The sequence below is a fragment of the Tachypleus tridentatus genome, chromosome 6 (assembly GCF_004210375.1).
Source record: "Tachypleus tridentatus isolate NWPU-2018 chromosome 6, ASM421037v1, whole genome shotgun sequence".
Classification (NCBI taxonomy): Eukaryota; Metazoa; Arthropoda; class Merostomata; order Xiphosura; family Limulidae; genus Tachypleus; species Tachypleus tridentatus.
The window spans coordinates 111,589,531-111,611,784 of NC_134830.1; the positions used below are offsets into that span (position 1 = coordinate 111,589,531).

Consider the following 22,254-nt stretch of genomic DNA (forward strand, 5'->3'; position numbering starts at 1 on the left):
TTAGGGATTTTCGTGAATTAAAACAGTGTATAAATAAAAGTACGTCAACCAGTCTTTGGTCGACATATTCCAACGATATGGCGAATCTTGAGTGGTTAAGATACTATTATTAAACATGTCGTCGACAGTAGACAGTGCGAACACAGTGTTGTTGAAATACCGCTACTATACACTCTTCTAATTCTTGAAAATCCCTAAGGGATAACTTAAATCATGCAATGTTAACAATATTGTAGGCCTAATATAATTGTCTTATGACAGGCGTAATTAATTACAATCATGCTTCGCCAACTTAGAAAAGCCCTTTTACACCAGAATAATCGTGTTTTTTTTTATCTTCTCATTACTTGGCTGCTAAGCTTAAAATTGCACATCGAGCAATGTGTGCTTAGCAAAGGCAGATAGAAAAACAAGACTGCACCTCTTGCGTAGGTGACAAGCTTTGTTTAAAAATGGGTGCGTGGGGGTCAAGGGTAAGGAAGAGCTAGAATAACGTTTTGAAACATTGTCCTAAAATTTCTAAGATCGATATAATCTCAAGATATTTTCAAGCAAGGACAGACTCCTCTGTCTATTTATCACCCTCTTAAACGCGCTCACTACTTGTGTGTAGATTCGCTTACAACCGACCTGAGCACCGAATAAAAAGTATTACTTTTTAATATACTGCTTGTATGGTTATTTCAGACCTATTCTAAGCTTATTTTATAACTGAACAAACATTGTTGTAAGAGACTCGGCGAGTATCTGATTAAACTGGTCCACACGTCTCTAGTCGATGTTACTAAATAATAATTTAGATGTATTACGTTACTTGCAACTCCAAATTAAAATCGACATCCATTCCACAGGCCGCCAAAACTTATCAAACATTTGGTCACTGTTTATTCATTTTCACTGTGGTAACTGGAGCACTAGTTCATGCAGTTATTATGCTAAAGTAAATGTCAACTGAGAAACTAAAATATGTCCAACTTCACCAGTTCGCCACCAGATGAAAGGCAAGATAAAACAGATAATCTCTGATCTTAGCATTGTAAATTTGAAGAGTCGCCGCTGCCATGGGGTGACAATAATCAACAGAACACGTGGAAGAGAAATTTCAATAAAGAAACCAAGGTTTGATTTAAGAATAGAAAAGTGAGGTTAACTTCCCCCGAGAGTTCCGAAACTAAAAACATGTCGAGTTTAAACGTTATTGTATAAACCTTACTATCCAAAGCCACAAATGACTTTAATAGTTACATTTTACATGTGGAACTGTACATTAGAATCGGCCATCTTGAAGCATGTTGCGAGGGTTGGAAAAAATCGTACATAGAATATACTTATATTCTATAAGTATAATGGTAAAACTACAAAAGGAATTAGCCGCTAACCCTAGTTTTGAACAATTTACCAGAGGAAAAACCACCCAGTTAGAAGCATCCTACCCCCACGTTAAGGGACTGACTATCACGCTTTTCATGCACTTATAACTTTATGTGTGAGAGTGTTTGCGCGCGCATGTGTGGAATATTTTGTGGTATCATACAAAAATATCGAAAAACAGTTAGTACGTAGTACAACGGAACCAATCCGCGCCTTTATCTAAATCAGTTGGTAAGCAATTGTTCTTATTCTGTTGTGTGAAAACTTTGCGTATTTGTTCAGAAATTTGGTGATAAAAGAATCATTTTCCAACGCAGGGTTCTTAATACATATCACACAAAAACAACGTATATCCGTGAGTTATTGCTTAGTTTAGTTAAATATAATTGATAGATTACAATAAATTAGATAGATTTGTGAAAGTTGAAAAAAACACGAAGTCAACCTTTCTCTTCCGTAGGTGACTATGCTAATAAATAGTACAATGCCGAGAAGAAAACTGCATGCTACACCAACTTAATCATTACGTATAGCACAAAAACATCGGCTCTGAGAAACAACACCTTTTATTTATTAAACGAAAAGCAGTACTTACCCAAGATGTAAAACTATATTAAATCTAATGCAATAACATCTGTATACAAATAGGGCTCAACAGACTATCCATTTCACACCAGCAACGTTTACATCAAGTGACTACAGGTACTATAACGTTTCACCAGTAACAAAGGAAGGGCTCGTGTGAGAAACGACAACAGACTAACTAGTACACAAAAGTAACGTTGGCATAAAGTGACTACGTGCATTATCATTCTCTACAATTAGTTACATTAAACTGTAATAAGTCAATGTTTTATCAAGTTGTAACACCCACTATCAATTATGTCAAACACTTCAGGACAACACTCAAATAGCTTTATGAATATACAAAATACACTATTAGTTATGCCAACTTCAAATAACAATTACAGGTTATTTCAAGACGTAAAACCTAGCATCTGATACGTCAAATATTTGTTCTTGCAGGACAAATGTCACTATTAGTGGGTTCGTTGTTTAAATCCTGAGGTAACAACGTCGTTTAAAGGCATTATGTACACTGTTAGTTGCACCGAAACGTGATGATGATAACGCTGCGTTGCTATGAACTGTTATCAAACTCTGTAGCATAACAAACTTTTTTTCTTATATAAACATGCAAAATTCATTATTAGATATAACAAAATATACACAGATGGCATCTACTCAAAGAAAATCCACTATTATTAACAGGACCACTGTAACAGATTCACGATTCATCACAACACATGTAAACTTTTTGGGCTTCTAACGACAGCTGTGCTTGAACTTCTGTAGAAAACTGAACAACTCTTTATGAAAAAGTTTCGGTTGACTTTGATGAGCAGGAGATGAGGCGTGCGGGAATATACGAAGCTCACAGCTAGGGATCTTCTCCAAGGCCTTAGCTGGTTTAAGGTTATTCTTTTGGTCTTTGTCCCCACTGATTACCAAGGTTGAAGCCTGGAAACAACAAATAGCAGTGAATAAAAGTAGAACTTTCTGGAACGTATTTAAAACTCAACACACATATATTATTTTAATCTTGCATTGTCAACCTAGAAAGTTGAGTTATGGTTTTCACACTATTTTAGTCACTACGCAAAATCTATTGGTAGGAAAGTCGCAGAAGTAGCTGCTTTATACAAATATTTGGCCAACCAAGTTTCATTTACCTCATTTACACCAATTAATTTATTTCTCACAAGCCCACGCAGAATATTAAAATACTTAGTTTTCATACGCTTATATTCGGTATACCCAACATATCGAATTTTTATTCTTTTGTTATACATTGAAATTTTAGTTTATCATCATTTTTCACACGAGTATTTAGCTTGTTTGTTTAAAGTTAAGCACAGGGTTACACAATAAGCTATCTCTACTCTGCTCACCAGAGGTATCAAAACCTATTTTGTAGCATAATAAGTCCAAAGACATACCGTTGTGCTAGTGGGGAGGGAGTAATAGCTTTTAGTTACTGCTTAACTAATTTTCGTCAAGTGATTTTAAGTGTTTTTATTTAGATGTCACCGTAGTAGTATATTTGAGTCGGTATGATGATAATTAAATTTCGCGTGCAGGGTGAACAGAAACAAAAACAATGTTTAAGTCCGTTGACCTACCACATTCCTAAAGTGGGACATTATCTGACTCAGAAGTCACCATACTACTTCGTTTATAGCAACTTTTGGGTTATTTCGTTTACATGTTGTATACCCTTGTTTCCAGCACTTTATTGGTTACCTACACACTACATAATTAGTAACCTCTGCAATCATGGAGATTGTTTTTTTTTACTGTGTGTGTGTGTTTGTCAGCAAGATTCCTCGTAAACAGCTGAAAGGATTCGGACGAAAGTTGCATTTAGTTGGACTATGATCCAGCTTAAACTTAATCTTTTGGAGATCGAGGTCTGTCACAATAAGCTCACGAATAAAAAAAAAATCCCTATCTGCTAATATGGGCACTGATTTTTCACGCTATTTTTGCTGTATAACTTCGTCCAACGCAGTAGGATTTTCAAGAAACTTGGTGGCCACATATAGAATATTATTTCTCATTGCTGTATCAAAAATGGTCCGTATACAATGACAACGACGGACATATTTTCGTATTTTTTATTAGATGAATATGATCAACGTTGTGTGACAGAGGTATACACTATGGTTTATTTGTTGTATGGTTATATTTTATTCGATACTACCAGTCCGTATCGTTCATAATGAAGAGTTGATTGTACTATTTGACTAACCTTAATTATTACATAGTCTTCAGCCTTCATACTTGAAGGAATGATAGGAGATATAATAATAGCAGCCAAAATCTTCTCTGGATACATGCTTAGGTGAGGGAGAACAAAAAGATTGCTCAGAGAGGGCGCCACAACCAACGGCTGGGGCATCTGAAGGCTCCAGATCAGCTCACTCAGGAAATCCGGTCGTTTCTCAGGCAAGACGTTATCCATAGTGCTTTTCCCAAATCCTTGGAGAAAAAACGAAAAATACACAGTATTAATGTAAAAAAACCTTGACAAGATTACCAATTTTAATAACATTACAGAATTAATTTTAAATAGAACGTAAAAGGGAAGTTCTAGAATGAATATCTGTTAAGTCTGTATGAAACTGATAAATCTGAAGAAGCATCGCTAAAGGATATTTCATGTCATTAGCGAACATTTTACTAACCTCAGAATATCAACTCGTATTGTATACAACCTAATCCATATTATTGGAAAAGAAAGAGGCTTAGTTGTTATCAAGCACAAAGCTACGCGATGGGCTATCTGTGCTGTGCTCACCGCTGGTATCGAAATCCAGTTTTAGCGTTAAAAGTCTTCACACTTTCCTCCGAGGTAAAGGGTACAGAAGTACCCAACTGGGCGGAGAGTATAAAAGTGACGTCATACGTTCCACGTTCCACGCTTGTGCGGTTTTATAAAATCTCAGGTCATTAAGATTCGAGGTACTAAATGAAACTTGAACAAGCAATCAAAAATTCAAAAAACAAAGCACCGGGAAATGATGGAATACAAACGATTCTCTAAAAAAAAACTCTCCAAAATTATATGAACACCTATTAACCATATTTAATTTATATCTATACTCTGGATACATCCCAGTTTCTTGGAAGCAAGCTAATATTTTAATATATATATGAAAACGGCTCGTTTGGGTTGAGAAAATATTTTACGTAGAGGAGCGAACAACGTTTCGACCTTCTTCGGTCATCGTCAGGTTCACAAAGAAAGCAAGAGCCGTTTTATATATATATATATTTTTTTTCTACAAGTGAGTGGGTTTTCTCGACATCACTGACTAATATTTTAATGTTCCACAAAGAAGGAAAACTAGCCAATAAACCAAACAGTTATCGACCGATCAGTCTGACCAGCTGTCTAGGCAAAATTCTTGAATAAAACATGTAAGCAACAAAAAAACTAAAATTTGGCGAAGAATAAACTATGCTAGGGAGTGTAACTGGTAAAAACTACGGAACACCACCAAAAAACATCATTAAAATATACAAGTCATACATTAGAGCAGTAATAGACTATGCAGCTCCTGCATGGATCAATGTAAGTGAAAAACAATTACAAACCAAACTCTAAACATTACAGAATACACTAATTACATCAGCATACAGAGTGCCACCTACGTTCTAGATTTATTTAAAAAAATAAATAAATAAATGAAAGAAGAATATAAATGGACATTGCTCTGAAAAGGGCCAGATTTAAAGTTATGCCACTTTGTATTTATTCTAAATGTATTATTAATCAGGCCACTCCAACTAAGTAATGGAAGGAGGAAGAAGTCTAGTGTACCTGACCCTCCTGGGTATACAAATATATCGAACACCTAGAGAAAGAGAGGTGTTAATGAAGTGTAAAAAAGGTTATCACCTTCTTATGCGTATAAAACTGATTTCATGCTTCATAAGGAAATAACACAACTCTTTCATGAAAACAGCAGAACAAAACAACAAAAATCTGTGTACAAACACAGGAGACAGTTTAAATGGCACAGGAGGTGGAAGTTATGACCACGTTGTATCTGATTGCACCTTATACCGATTTGATTTTTTTTTTTTTTGACCCTCGGGGTGAGCGATAATGCAAAATTTACGCGTTTTGTAGTGAAATAAAGAAAAACAAACAAAACTACTTACACCAATGATATAGCATTTTTTTATTTTTTTTTATTTATTAAACTCAATTTTAAGACTGAAATTAAATGTAAAAAGCAGAATTCTAAAGAAATTTATCGAATTCATTACTTTGATGGGGGCTGATATTCTAAAAGTAGTTCCGTCAGAGCAATCATGTGATCGTTTTTACCATTAGACGCTGATTAAAATTAGTTCAATTTTAAAAGTTAATACACATAGTAATTAATTTTGATAATTTATTTACTAATTATTAAAATCTAAGTACAAACTGAAGTCAAATAATTACCTGAGAGCTATCCTACGACTGGCAGATTATGTACTTTACTGCAGTTGACAGCGCCAGGAATTATTACATGCAGGCCGGGGTTTGATCACAATATGCTGCGTGAAAACCATACAAAAAGATTGAAGTGGATTTGGTTTTTTGATTTTTGATCACATTAACCGGCTGATTACATTAAGCTGTGGTAATATTAAGCGGCGGCCGCTGTAGAAACCCAAAAAAAGTTTGGGGCCTAAGACCCCATCGCGCCCAACTGATTATCGCGCTTTATCGATGCGTTTTATATCGATGTTTACCTGTATAAGTATGTTATTAAAATACAAAGCTACCATAATAGCCTATCAGGACACTAAGTCCAAACTGTTTAATATGGAACCAACTTTCGTTCAAGTAAATTAACAGCAACATTTCGTAAATTTATAAAGAAATTACAAAAATAGAACAATTCTTATACTTTACACTGCAATTTTTTATCACACATAATAAATAAGAACACGTATTATAATGTTGGCCCGGCATGGCCAAGCTTGTTAAGGCGTGCGACTCGTAATCTGAGGATCGCGGATTCGCATCCCCGTCGCGCCAAACATGCTCGCCCTTTCTGCCGTGGGGGCGTTATAATATGACGGTCAATCCCACTATTCGTTGGTAAAAGAGTAGCCCAAGAGTTGGCGGTGGGTGGTGATGACTAGCTGCCTTTCCTCTAGCCTTACACTGATAAATTAGGGACGGCTAGCACAGATAGCCCTCGAGTAGCTTTGTGCGAAATTCAAAAACAAACAAACAATTATAATGTTTCTGTATATTCATGGTAACCAGAATATACAAAAAATAAAGTAATATTCTGTGAATACTGTGTTAAGAAAAAATTAAATTTACACGTTTTGCAGTTTAAATATAGTAAAGAGCATTCATATTTCTGTATAATCTCGATTGTCACGTATTTATAATTTATCCCGGACGCGTCTCCGATGCATTACATTAAGTACGCTAGGTATAACGATTTCAAACAGCCGGAAATTTTAATTTAAAAGTTAATTAAAATGTCGATATGTATTAAATTTATAAGATTTGCTAACAAGATTATCAATTTATTTCTTAAAACAAATATATTTTAATATTTAATAACAATTTATAATAACGGTTATTACAAATAATAATTTATATAGAAAAGTTCTACAAATTTACAAACAGCATTAAATCTTCTATCGCGTCTGAAACTAATATTTTATCGATGGTTTATGATGAGCGAATTAATCCTGAGTTTATAAACTAGCTAGCGTTATAAATTATTGACTGGCCTCACACCGTTTACAAAACTGACTTTTCTCCGACGAAGATATTTAATGTCCTCGAAGAAATGCTGAATTGGAAGTTAATTCACTGAAGTTAAACGGTTTGTAATGTTCGAAATATATAGACGTTCTTGGTCAAATATCTGTAATTTTCCGATTAATAAGCGTTAATCACTGTTATAGTTTCTAAGTTCAATTTATAGTGTACTAACTGTAGTAAACCAACAATATAAAAACTGTCTTTCTGCGTGTTGCGAATTGTAAACTAAGGCGAGGTTCTCGAAAGTTCAGTTGGCAACAATACTGATATTTACACACATATAGTACATTACTGATTTTTATACTCGAGAATCTTTTACAAATTTAGAGAATAGGCGGGACTTTCGCAATACACATTAACAAGATATAAATAACAGGCATTTATAAATATATACTAAACTAAAACATATGTAGATATTAAAATAAATAAACATAGGTAAATCCTTTACATGATACAGCCCCAAGTGAAACACTTCAACTGTAGTTGCATGTTTGATGTACTCAGCCTGATACGATTGTATGACAAATTTGAACAACTTCGAGGCTGGTTATGGTCAGCAAACGCTAGATAAAAGTTTAAGTGTTATGTTATTTATGCAGTATTCCAATTTTTCACCATCATGAGCTCGCCTAAATAACTGAATATTCCAAACGCAAGGTAGGGTAGTGCTCTACAGGCCTAGCTAAACAACTAAAACAGCCATTGTTACGGTTTGAACGCCTTTTACAAGATGGCGAAGCATGATATAATTAAGTATGGTTGTCTTAAAACATTATGTTAGACCTATTACATTTTTAATTACACATTTCTAATTTAGACCCTTACGGAATTTCAAAAATTAGAAGAGTATGTAATAATAGTGTTTCAACGAAGCCGTGTTTTCCATATATAATCCCAACAATGTGTTTTGTGCAGTCCATAGCTCTGTCCTATAAAAATAATATCTCAACCACTACTTTGTTCGTTGTATATCAACCGGCCTGAAGAGCTCCGGATTCTTCCAAACGCGTCGTCGGCAACGGACACGATGAATACAATGTGGTTAAAATACTATCATTATAAATCTTTAAGGGACTAGATTATGTATGTAATGCTAAAAATATAATCGGCCTAATATGGTGTCTTATGACTAATATAATTAAACAAAACTACTACCTTCTTTCTCATAAACGACGCATGTTTTCAGGCCTTTTCCCAAGGTTACAAAATGAACATAAACTGAACGTCATTTTTAGTAGTAATCTAAGTTTTTGTGTCTACTATACTCGCAATCAAGCCATGAACCTTTCGCGTGTACAGGGGTGCGTTATCAACTGTTGTTCACTGCTCTGGTTTTCTGTTTAAACAGTATTACATCTTGTGTTTGTGTTACCATAAGCTTATCAATGATTGGCTGTGAAATATAATTCCAAATGTACTGCATTACTCCTTATAATGCATTCAGTTTGCCTCGTTGCTAGTCGACCTTCAAAGTATCCATATAAGGCCAAACAACTTTAATAATATTTATAACGCAACTTTGCGCAAATTAATTCATATCTGCAAGTGTATGTTGACCTTTTATTGATTCCAATTATATTATTTCACCAAATTTCGAGCATACTTGTAATCGGCGCCTTGCTGGAAAATAAATCTTTTCCTCACAGATGTTAATCATGAGGAAATGGAATGATAAAATGTCTTGGTACCTGTCAGCAGTTAGGGTGCCATAAATTTTACTTAGACGTTCAACACCATTGATTAAAATGCAGTCAACTCTTGTATACAACTCCCGGTGAGCTTCACTGTGCTTTATGTAAATTCATCTTGATACAACTCTCTACTTGCCACTGAACGAACTGTTAACAAAAATTATTTTAGATTCACCTATAAAGAACTCTCTCCTCCATCTTTTCTCATCCAATTAATTTGAAGTGTGATGTCCACTTCACCCTTTTGTGTTTGTTATCATTCTTAAACAGTGATTTGTACATAATTACATACTCACCGAGGTCACTTTTTACTACTGTGTTCTTTACTGTTTCGAAGGCGACATTCACACTTGTACCGATATTGGCAAGATCTCTACTGGTTGCCATGCATCTCACGTGAGGAACATTTCCAAATAGTTTAGGTTTTTCTTTCTCGGTAAATTCATTATATTATCAACATGTATAATCTTCAGAGTTTCCATACGGTTATTTCTGCGTTTTGAAATTTCTCCTCAATCATAACTTTGATTTCGAAATGTCTGTCATGTAACATTTATGTAACGGAAGCCATAAGTCCCTTATAACTACTGGAAATAGTATAAATGTTATAGACATTATGCTGATGTGGCACTGTGAGCTAATCACAATGTTAACTAACAAAGTTACTCAACTCTAGTGACGTTTACTTTCATGTAACAGAGAATGAAGCTATTTTATACCAATTTTATTCGCCGTTTTCGTAATAATTTCCAGTACTTTGTACTTAATACAACCATTGAAACTGTCCCACTACGTCACTATAGATTAATGGTAGATCACATTTTTCAAAGCTAAACCCATTGAACACTAGGACTTAAATTACAATCCACCATATGAATATTTAATATGACACCACGAGGTTGTTGTCTGTTCAAGTATTAACACGTGTTTTTCTAATTTAAGTGAACGCCAAAAACTAAAAGTGCTCGTTGGTTTAATAAATACTAAAGTAACAGTAAGACGATCAATACATAAACTAAACATTTCATACAACTGATATTCCTATGTTTTAACCAGTCGATAAATTTTATGAAACATAAAATTAATTGTTATTTTAATGCAGATCTGCATCTCGGGGAAACAAACCCAAAATTTTAGCAAAATAAGCCTGTAAACCCACCAATGACCCACCAGGAGCTAACGAATTAAAAAAATAAATTAAAAATATCTGAGGAATAAATATACAATAATATGTGTAATATTATCGTTAGGTGGAGCTGTTTTAGTGGCGATTTCCTAATTGTCTGTATGATTAAATGTGCAAAAAGGTTTTTAATCAAATTTGGATCATGGTTTGGTTTGTATTGATGAGTTTTGAATTTCGCTCAAAGCCCAAGAGGGCAATCAGCGCTAGCCGTCCCCGATTTAGCAGTAGAAGTCCAGAGGGAGGAAAGCAAGTCACGATCACTCACCTTCAACTCCTGAACAAAAATGCCCAAAAGTGCTAGCAAATTTCATAGGACGGAGATTAGAATCGACGACTCTCAGACTGCGAGTCAAGTGCCCTAACAACCTGGTCAGCTGAATCTTTATTTTTGTGTAAAGCTGTAGAATGAGCTATCTGCGCTGTGTTCATTTACGGATCGAGTCTCAAATTTGAGCGTTACAGGTTTGCCGCTGAGCCACCGCGAGGGAGAAGTATATCTAGTTTAAACTTATAAATTGCTAGTTTTCAGAATTAAAAAGAAAAGATGTGTTATTGTTAAAAAAATAATGATAATTATTGGGTAACCTACCTGTGTAACTGTGTCGTATAGATGACTTGTAAGAACGTTAGGCTTACGGTTTTATTGGAGCAATACTAGCTTCAATATAATATAACGATACTTCTTAAAAATACTTTTCTATGCAAAAGAACTTAAGTTAAAATAATAGCAACGAAATTTTTTACTCAGTGAAACGAGAAACTTTATGTTGACTTTTACGCAAAGCGAATGATATCTTCGCTAGTATGACCTTATTTTTAAGTGATAAACTAAGGGAGGAATCTAGTTAACGCCACCCACCGTCAATTCGAAGGCTATTGTAATGGCTTAATGAGATATGATAGTCACTTTTACAACGCACCCAAATCCTAAAGTGCATAGCACGATTTTATTTTGGCGGTCACTGCGTGTCAACTAAAGAACCTCAAAACCATAACCCCAAACATGAGCCACTGGCCTATGTTAGGCTTAGTGGTTAGAGAGTAACTATTTTGGAATTTAGCGTTCAGAAAGCGTTCTAGAAAGTGTGGAACTGTTCCATAACTGAGTGATAATAGTCCAAAATGCGGCTGTTTTGAAGTAAATAACCATTAACTCATTAATTCTTTAATGAAGTTACTTTCATCAAGTTGATTTGTTGAAAATTCACACAAGAAAATTATTACAATACGATTCTCAAATAAATCACAAAAGTTGAGTTGTTAGAAAAACATCAAAAAAGTTATTTTTATCCATAGAAAAATGTAGCAGAAAACTAATAACATGTCGTGTTTATTAGTTTAAATATTAGTTGTTTTTTGTCTGTCTCGCACAATAATCGCTTGGAACATTCTCAGTTTCATTTATACTGTACTTTAAAATTTGTTTGGAAACGCTAGCACCGTTGCTTATGGAAACAAAGATTGTAGCAAAAGGTTTTTAGGTTACAAACTTCTTCAGTTACTACACAACTGAAAAAGTAGGTGTGCTATAGAAAAATTAATATACCCTCAAAGTAAGTCCGTGAGCATTTGGTCGATTTCATTCAAGCTTCCTCTCTTTCCATATAATTTTCATTAATTTTTCGGTCAGAGAGAGAGAAAACAAAAACAAAAAAAAAAACAAAACCTAAAACTATGTGTACCAATATCTCATGGCACTTCAGTATTTTTCAACCTGGAAAGGCAACCACCATATTTTATAATAAAGGCTTTGTGTTATAACTGCACGGTTTCTGTTTACACATTTTTTTTTAGTCTTACGTACTTTAGTTTGTAAGTGGATTACGCCAGTGAAAAATAATTTTTAATAACCAGTGTTTCAATACAATACGTGAAATGGTTTGGATTTTTCTTGTAAATATTTTAAACAAAAAGTTAACGAGTATCTATCTGTTTTATTTCAGTCACCAACATCAGGGTATCATGTGAAGGAATTTCTTCGTAATGCAAGAAAGACAAAAAGAGATATTTGTTGTTCTCGTATTAGTAAAACAAAATATCCTTAATTTTAAAAGTTACATTATTATTATTGTTTGATTTTAGTGTTAATTAAACAAATTTGATTTTCATATTTCACTATCCTTTTACCTTTTACATTCTGTTTATTTCATGACTGACTTGTTTATAAAATGTTTGTTGAGATCAGTTAAACTTTTATATAGTTGTTTAACAAATTATTGATAGTACAGAAGGAAGCAAGACAAGAGTATATTTAGTTTACAAAATAACTTCGACTCACAACGTACACTTAACTAAAATTTATTTTATAATAAATTTCCTTTCAGTACATGTGCAAAGCTATTATTATTTACTCCAGAAACTCTACTTTCCTTAATAATACACGAATGACCGTCTGGTGGTTAGGGAACCTGACTCGCAATCTGAGGTTTCGTAATTCCCGTCGTCGAACATACTCGCCTTTTTCGGGGGGAGGGGATGCTATAAAGTGTTGTTAATTCCATTATTCTTTGGAAAAAAGAGTAGCCTAAGAGTTGGCGGTGGCTAGTGTTGAGTAGCTGCCTTCCATCTAGTCTATCACTGTTAAATATGGACCCGAAAATCAAAACAAATATCGTGTTGGTATAACACGTATAGGAATACTTTTTTTTTAGTTAGACTCAATACACTATATATACGTTCCTACACAGCGAGTTATTATTTACAACGAAGAAAATTACTCCAATTAATAATTGGTAGGTATATTTATCAAACAATAAATGACAACTTGGAATAATATCGCTCATACTGTTAGCTTTACGTTTACATAAATAACGAGCCTACTACATGTGTAAACATATAGAGACCAGTAGCCTGCTTGAACTGCAGCCATTAATACAGCCGTTTTCTATCAAACCTGACCCTTGGAGCGATACCTGCATACATGATTAGGGTCATGTGAGCGTCATAGACAACCAGGGTCTATGCTTAAACTTTACACGGTCACGTGTCTGCACAAAAATTCTTTCTTTGTTTATAAAAGGCTTATTTTTTTATTTCTCAGAAAAATTAAGTGAACGAATGAGACAATGTACAGTAAACTAAGGTTTTACAAAGTTTAAATGCTTTATTTCGTTTACAAGTGCCATTTTGTATCAGTTTCTTTGGGTACAACTTTGAAACAAAGGCCTATTTTTTTGAAACTACATTAGAACAGTTTTATTTCCGATTCTAATTTCATTCACTGTATAACAACTCGCAAACCCTAACATACACGCACATATAAAACGAGTGTAATGTGATATTCCCATAGAAAACATTTTCACATTTGTTTTTCAAACGCAAGCTTGCCCATCAAAGAAGCTTACCACCGAGACGGTATGCCAACTATCAAACTTCATGTCTTTAACTAACGTTTTACAGAAAATTTAAATGTTCCTTGACTATTTCGTTTTATGAGTTAAAATGGGGAAAACATATCTTCCAGGTGTTGCTAAACCTTTACAAAACATATCTCACTGGATAAACTAAACTCCACAGATCTCTAGTAACACCTTTCGTGTGTAAGTACAGCAACGCCAAAAAGGGAATAGCCAATGATAATGCATAAGAAGGATACTTGCACGTTTTGCCATATTCCTCGACTGGTCTGTTTTAGTTCGAGCACGCAAGCATGTGAATGATTCTGAAAATTTACCGTGAACTTGAAAAATGCTCACCTATCAAAACTAGAAGGGGGGAAAAAGGAACATCTAGCCTTGTTTTACGTATCACAATATTAGGAAATAAATAACTCTTTGAAACCTTAAGTACAAAATAGAGGGTAGAGACACAAAAGGATCTAAAGTGCGGAGTGATAAATATATATTATCTTTTGTCGGTAACGGGACGTGAACAATGGTCGGTAGACCTGTCTATAATCTACGGCTTGCTAGCTGCTTGACCACGTCCGGTACACACATACATACTCACAGTGATATACTGTTACTGTTTTTGGTTTTGTCCTAGCGCGCATATACACATTTGTCTCTTATTTTTTTCAAATCGGGCATTCAAGACTGAAGTCCATACTGTATATTAATACTTTCAACCTCCAAACACAGAATATTTATTTTTAACCGCATAAAAGCCAAGTATGCTATCAAAGTTTCCAAGATTATTTTATGGATTTGGATAAGTTGTTGTTTTGAAGTAAACACAAAGCTACATAATGGGCTATCTGTGCTCTGCCCACCACAGGTATCAAAACCCGGTTTTTAGCGCTGCAAGTCCGCAGATATACCGCTGAGCCACTGGTGGGCGTGGATTTGGAAAGCTTCCTTCAGTTTGTTAATTATTATTTCGCATCATTCCATCACTTATCACTACAAAGTTAGAATTCCGATAGAAATATCACAGTTGTGAACTGTGTTGTAAATAATGTCCAGTCAGATAAGGAAGGGCCACTTTCGACGTGAATATGATCTGATTTTACTTTGTTTCAACATTATTGTTTTCTGCAATTTTGTTTTGAACATATAAAATGCTACAAACCTGGAAGATCAATAGCTACTGCATGATAACCCCAGAGAGATAGAAGCTGAAGAGTTCCCAGATGGCGCCACGAGTCTGCGAAGGTGGATGCCCCGTGCAATAACAGTATGTCTAACTTTGGTTTGTTGCCATCCAGGGGTAACGCTTCTATTCCGTATATTCTGTAATCCTGTAATAATTACGATTAGATATATATTGTTTTAATTTATAAGGTGCTGCAATTATCACATTTACATAACTTATCCTTAAAATTACCGACGGGGCCCATATCCAATCGTTTTTAAATACATTTTCCTAAACTATTTATGTTCACACGCAGACAGATAATTAATATCGAAACTAACATTATTAATTAATGCTGAGCCACAAATGTGTCTTACATGAAAAACATTTTACCAGGTAAAAACAAAATTGCTCAACGTATTGAAATAAGGACACTACAGGTACGAGTTGTAAGAAAACAAGTCGGTTATCGTACATAACGTCAGCACCTTATAACAAGGTATGTCACGGACGCCCGTATATAACCAGTAGTACCAAAGGCATCCGATAAGTAATGTAAAAAACAGAAAATATTCAATATGTAAAAAACACCTACTTAATCGTGACATGTAGCGTAATATTTTAAACAAACAGGATGGCACTAATCAACATATAAATGCGTCATACACATATGGAGGAATGCTGTTACGTAGTTATCTGGCTATACCAAAAGCGCATGTGCAAAAATGCTCTCGGAAAAACGTAGACAGACGAAAAACAATGTTGTGAATAAAAAGAAACAAATCCTGTAGAAACATTTTATGTTTATACAGAAGGAATATACTTACTGATATCAAAGGTAAAAACAGACAATGAACGTTCTAAATAGTTTTATGTTACTTCCGGTATATTGTATGTTAGGATTGAGTCACATAATTACATATTGGGCTAATATAGAAAATTCTTAAAACATTATATTGGGTGTAAAAATTCCAGATTAACCTAGTCTGTTGTAATTATGATTGAAGATATAAATGTGCATATTTATGTGGATATCATGAGGACCATAGGAAGCTGCAAGGTCAAGACCTGAGCAGTTTTTAATGGCCTGTAAGGCTATAATTTGTATATTAAGACCTGCTTCTTTTAATTCAATACATTATCTTGTGTATATGAAGTATTTGTAGTTAAAAGTACTCAAGATTGAATCTCATATCAAAACTTTTCTAGGGAGCGCACCCTTAGACTACCAGAAATATGGGAACGTCCTGACCACTCAAATATCGTTTCCTACAGTAATATTGAAGAGCGGATGAATATTTTTACACCCACACACACCTTTTGCAATTACTGATATTCTAGAAGTACGTGAAAGATAAGCATAAACCACAAGATTACAATGCAGATATGAAATTTACTAAGAGTGTGGGTATTGTACTTGTTTTATACCATACGAATGATAAACCTACTAAAGACTTACCAGTGTTATCTCCATATAAAAACACATTCAAGAAAGTTATTTTTTATAGAAAAGAACTATGATCTCTATAATGTAAAGAATTCTGTAAAAACTTTTAATTTATTTCTAATACATATACATTTAAAGAAAAACAATTGGAGTGCATACTGTTCGTTTATTGTCGAATTTATCGTCAAAAAGTGACAGACACCTACCGTAGACGAATCTTTAGCCCCACAAATTCATGTATTTGCCTTAATATATACTATAAAAGTAAGTTCCTAACACGGTTGCTCCATCAAGTTGTTGGAAGACCTTCTGAGCTTGCGCGAACCCAGAATTCAAAGGTTTGCGTACAGTTGTAGCAAAAATTCACTCTGTCCTTTAGGACCATGGGTGTCCTATGAAACTTATGGTCACGCCCAACTGTTCAATCAGAACACAACAATCCAAGAATTGGCTGTAGGTACTGTTGACTAAATTATATTTTCTATTCTGTCATTTTAGTTGTTAAGGGCGACTAGCACATGTAGCCCTTACTCGAAAAAATTCTAAAAAACAAACAAATTTTATTTAGGGTTACTAACAAGTAAATTGATCAACTTTCGTGTGTTACGTTATTAAAAGTTAAGATTGGATAAAGAATTAACTAGCTAATTATTATATATTTTATTTTTTTAATATATTTTTAACTTCCTAATTGAAGCCCAAGAATATCAACACCAAAAATATCATTATTCTTTCATTGACCATTTATGAAGTGGTCTGTATTAAGAAGGCAAATCGGTATGAATTACTAACTGGATTAAAATTCCACGAGCTTGTTACAAATAGAAATATCCTTAAGTGATAAACTATTTCTTTTTTTTCTCTCTTTTTATGACCTGTCGAAATTTTCAAGCATTCATGTAATTAATTTCTTTGGTTTCATATCAAAAACATTAACAGAAATGAACGGATAAATATTAAATAGTCACTGGTTATTTTGATATCTTTACTGTAATTCTTCGAAAGTTTGTATATTAAAACACCAGTGCTTGGTTATTGTCAAGCACAAAGCTATAAAATGGGCTATTTGTGCTCTTCCCACTACAGGTATCAAAACTAGATTTTGAGCGTCATAAGCAAGCAGACTTCCCGTTAAGCCCTTAAGGGGCATATCAGTGCTGATGTAATATTTGTTAATAATGTATAAAAATTCGCGAGTTGTGTATTTCAGTGAATAGTTCTACAGTATTAGTGAACTAGAAAACTTATTTAAATAATTCATTCGTGTGAAAATAACTAAAAGAAAAATCCATATCCATTGAGTAGGTAGTTAGAAAGTTCATAATTAGGAGAATCCAAGCAAGTGTGTAAAACTCCTCCTCCAAAAAAAAGTCGTTTTATTCCACAGTATATTTAATGTCATTCTGTGAATTGGATAAAAACCTCTTGCTAATTAATTTGTCAAGTGTTAAAGCCGTGCAAGACAGACCCAACAAGCACGATATGTCTTTCCCCGTATCACATTTTACACTGTCCAGAATAATTTCCAAACAACAAAGCAATATTTTCAATTTACTGAAGTGTGCATCTTGTTTCACGAAATGTATCAAAAAATTAACAAATTGTTTATACAAAATATTAAAAAAAAGAGCTCATCACCACGTTATTTATTTTTTGTATGTCATTTTTATGTTTTATTGGCATTATTTATCTTTTTATTTCGTCATATTGTAACAGACTTACTATCATACATTGACTTTAATACGTACGTTTGTTTCAGTATAGTTTTTAAGTATGTGACGTATATTGTTGGATGTGTATTGTCTAAGTCCCGCCTATTCTCTAAATTTGTAGATTCTTAAGTGTAAGAATCGACTATATGTTGTTTATGAAAATGTTAGCGTGTCTTTGAACGTTGTTGAACGTTCGAGAATCTTGCGTAATTGGTATATAAAAGCAAGCCATCACAAAAAGTCGACAGATGGTTATAAGTTGTTTTGTCAACTACAGTCAGTATACTATAAGTCTTGGAAGCTGTGATTATGGTTAGCACTTAATAATAGGAAACAACAGAATTTGACCAGGAACGCTTATAGATTTCAAACATTACAAACAGTTTAACTTCAGAGTTTACTATTTCTTTGAGGATATTAAATATTGATATGTAAACCAATATTTGTAATAACCCTTATTATAAATTGTATTGTTTGTATATTCAAATGTATTTATGTTTAGAAGGAAAACTGTGTGTATCAATCTTGTTGTCAGATATCATAAATTTGATACATATTAACATTTAATTAACTTCTAAATTAAAATTTTCGGCTGTTTGAAATCGTAATACATAATAAGTAATTGGGGGCTCGTCCGAGATAAATTATAATACGTAATAATATTAATGTTGTGATGTTATTAACCTTATAAGAAGAAGTGATCCTCTTGTGACACTGTGTTGCGTTAGATTGCTAGATTGTATGAAAGTGATCTTGTTATTTAACCTTGCAAGAACGTGTAAAAGTGCTCTTGTTGTGACATTGTGTTGTGTAACCTTTGAAGAACGTGTGGATTGTTTGCTTTTAATTTCGCGCATAGCTACACGAGGGGCATCTGTGCTAGTTCTAAGTTAGCTGTGTAAGACTAGAGGGAAGGCGGCTAGTCATCACCACCCACCACCAACTCTTGGGCTACTCTTTTACCAACGGATAGTGGGATTGATCGTAACATTATAACGCCCTCATAATTGAAAGGGCAAACATGTTTGATGTGACGGGGATTCGAACCAGCGACACTCAAATTACGAGTAGAGTGCCTGGCCATGCCAAAAGGTGTGGAAGTGACCCTGTTGTGACATCATGTTCTGATATCAGTTGTGCATATTTCGAACGGTTGTAAGGGTGGTGCACAACCTTTGAGTCACCATGTATTTGAAAAAGTTATCTTGACTTAATTTAAATGGATTATTTTCCGAACACGCTTATATTTTCCGGAGATAATTTTATTTATAATTTTTATCTAATCTAAAACGTGATAAAATGTTGTTTTCCTTGTCATATCTAGGGTATTAGATACGGTATACAGTTTGTTCCGTGAAACATTTTAAATGATACTGACGTGACAAACAGGCAGGCTCTTTCTATATATAAGAAAAAAAAATTAAAACAACTACCATGTCTAATACGCTACAAATACTATTACCAATGCCATATCTATAGGATAAGTACTCTTAACATTGATTTTGAATCTTTATTGTACAAATAAAACGGGAAAACCAGTGCATATACCTACGCAAATGTTGGTACGGTAATTTCTATCATAGGATGTTTAGCCCTGCAGCTTTCAAGTCAAGATTGACTTTTGAGTTACCAAACACACGATCTCCAAAACACCAAGCATTTGTGAATAAAGCAGAAATAATATAGAGCGCTTGAATTTAAAATGTAGGCTCGCTTTCTTTACTCAGTTCACAACGTCACCTCATGACCTTTGTTCCCTGAAAGCACTGGTCGACTATAATTTTCTTCATCATAATCAGCCAGCAAAGGATATTTTAGTGCCAATCTGTTTAACTAGGATGTTTTTTACAATACTAGAATATCCTTGAAATTTCCTAATAAAGATAATATAAACGAAGCAACTAGAAGAAAGTAATGCTAAAGACTTTATAGACCACATGTTACTTCCATGACAACGCTGAAATGAAGTAGTGAAAAAAAATGAAAAACTCCTACATCACTTTAGATAACAGAAAACCAATGGTATACCTGCGTTTCACACGAAAAGAGGGTAGGTTGTTTAGATTTCGAAACAGAAACATTGGACACTTTTTACATTAGTGAAATATATAGTCTTATTCCAATAAAATATTGTAATTAAAGAATATTATGAAATATGCTAATCCCTTTCATAAAAAGCTGCTGATATGTTTCACAAATTTTACTACAAAGAAAAGAGAAAACTGAAAGTGCAGAAATTTAATACTTTATCCTCAACGCAAACATTGACGATCGATCGATTTTTATTAAACTAATGAACATGTTTTTGAATGGACTTTGAGGATTCACTTAGTGCACGTTAATGGCTTCTAGCAATTATGTTAGAAATTTGTCGACGAGAATTTCAAAAGAGTTTATCCTTCGAACATATATAAAATTAAATGATCTATACACTTTCGTATATTAAGTTGTTGTATGTTTTGTGTTTTTTTTTTGCCAGTGAAGCTTTTTTTTCCCCTGAAATTAATCATTCATTTTGTGGAATACACCACAAAACTTCTTCCTAAATCTTCTGCAATTTAGTGTTAAAAAAAACTCGTAAAAAGCATGTTTAGATACTGTTATTTATATGTTCGTACTCTGTAGCACGTTATCTATATGTTCACAAAATTATTGGAGTGGAATCACACGCGTAATAAGTTGGAATTTTCCAAAGTTTCCATTTTCAGTGAGCAGTGGAGTTTTTGGTTTCTTTTATACAATTTCCTGGACATTTTAAAATTACTTTCCTGGAAATTATTTTTTTAAATTCATTTGACAGCTTATAAATTCTACCTTTACGCTCCGCAGACTTGGAGAATTTGAACACTTGTTGAGTAACTTCGCCCACTTACCTGTCCGGACGAGTGTTGCAGTCCAGTAGGTATGTGTATGTTTGTGTTTCTGCGTGCGAATCTAAAAAATTAATAGACCGAGGTACACGGAAATTTTACAAAAGATGGGAAGTCATTGTAGGAAAGTCCTTCCCAAATTTGGTCCGGATCCAACTCAGGATTCTCGATAATTTTGAAGCATTTTTTGTAGTTAGTACATATGGCATTTTCGCGTTATGGGTTAACTATTTTGAAGTGTGATTGTATTTGTACTACATGCTATGGATAGGATACATTAAGATTGAGGCTTCTCATAATACCACAAAAAATGATCCGGATCGTTGTTAGTTTGGGTCTGAGTTTTCGAATATAAAGCTTTACGCTACCTGATATAAATATATCATGTCTCTTTTTAAAAGGAGAGGCGAGAGAGTATGGAATCTCAGTGTTTGCATTTGTTGTTAGTTATCAAGCTTTTTTATCACAATAACCTAACAACCACAACCACATTTTACTCGCTAATTTTACTGGCTAATTATTAATTATAAAACTTTCTGTTGTCATCATAACTTAGTTATACTGTTCATTAATCCGGGTCTGTCTTAACAGTTTGACCCGGCATGGCCAGGTGGTTAGGGCGCTCGATTCGTGATCTGAGGCTCGCGGTTTCGAATCCTCATCACACCAAACATGCTCGTCCTTACAGCCGTTTGGGGCATTATAATGTGACGGTTAATCCCATTATTCGTCTGTAAAAGAGTAGCCCAAGAGTTGGCGGTAGATGGTGATGACTAGCTGCCTTCCCTCTAGTGTTACAATGCTAAATTAGATGATTAGCGCAAATAGCCCTCGTGTAGCTTTGCGCGAAATTCAACAAACAAAAAAATTCAACCATGGCTTTTTCATACAACGTGGAAATTTATATTTTATGCCCACAAATCTCTGCATTGCAGTATTTGAATTTGTTATAATTAATGATTTAGAAAATAGGTAGTTGAAATAGAACATCTATCAGTTATAATGTTTTTATACGAGTGTTTAATTTTAAAATGAGATTTGTTTCCAAGTAGCTGGTTCAGTGAACTTTAGTCTGGAACAATTATGATATTTCAAAAAATCAATTCAAGTTAAAAA

The 22,254-nt window shown here is 34.0% G+C and overlaps 1 protein-coding gene across 5 annotated transcripts in view; it reads right to left on the bottom strand.

Annotated features, from left to right (window-relative positions):
* Positions 1-1,919: 1,919 nt before the first annotated feature.
* LOC143253307 (putative protein-lysine deacylase ABHD14B) overlaps positions 1,920-22,254 on the bottom strand; it is a 38,469-nt gene continuing 18,134 nt past the window's right edge. For 4 of the 5 annotated variants that reach the window (XM_076506971.1, XM_076506972.1, XM_076506969.1 and 1 more), the window contains 3 exons: positions 15,107-15,275; positions 4,184-4,413; positions 1,920-2,892 (listed from right to left, as the gene is read on the bottom strand). In XM_076506971.1, the coding sequence (XP_076363086.1) occupies positions 2,698-2,892; positions 4,184-4,413; positions 15,107-15,275 (594 nt within the window). In that variant the 3' untranslated portion in view covers positions 1,920-2,697. Of the gene's footprint in view, positions 2,893-4,183; positions 4,414-15,106; positions 15,276-15,502; positions 15,620-22,254 lie in introns of those variants that run through there. The other variant, XM_076506973.1, reaches the window with a different exon arrangement.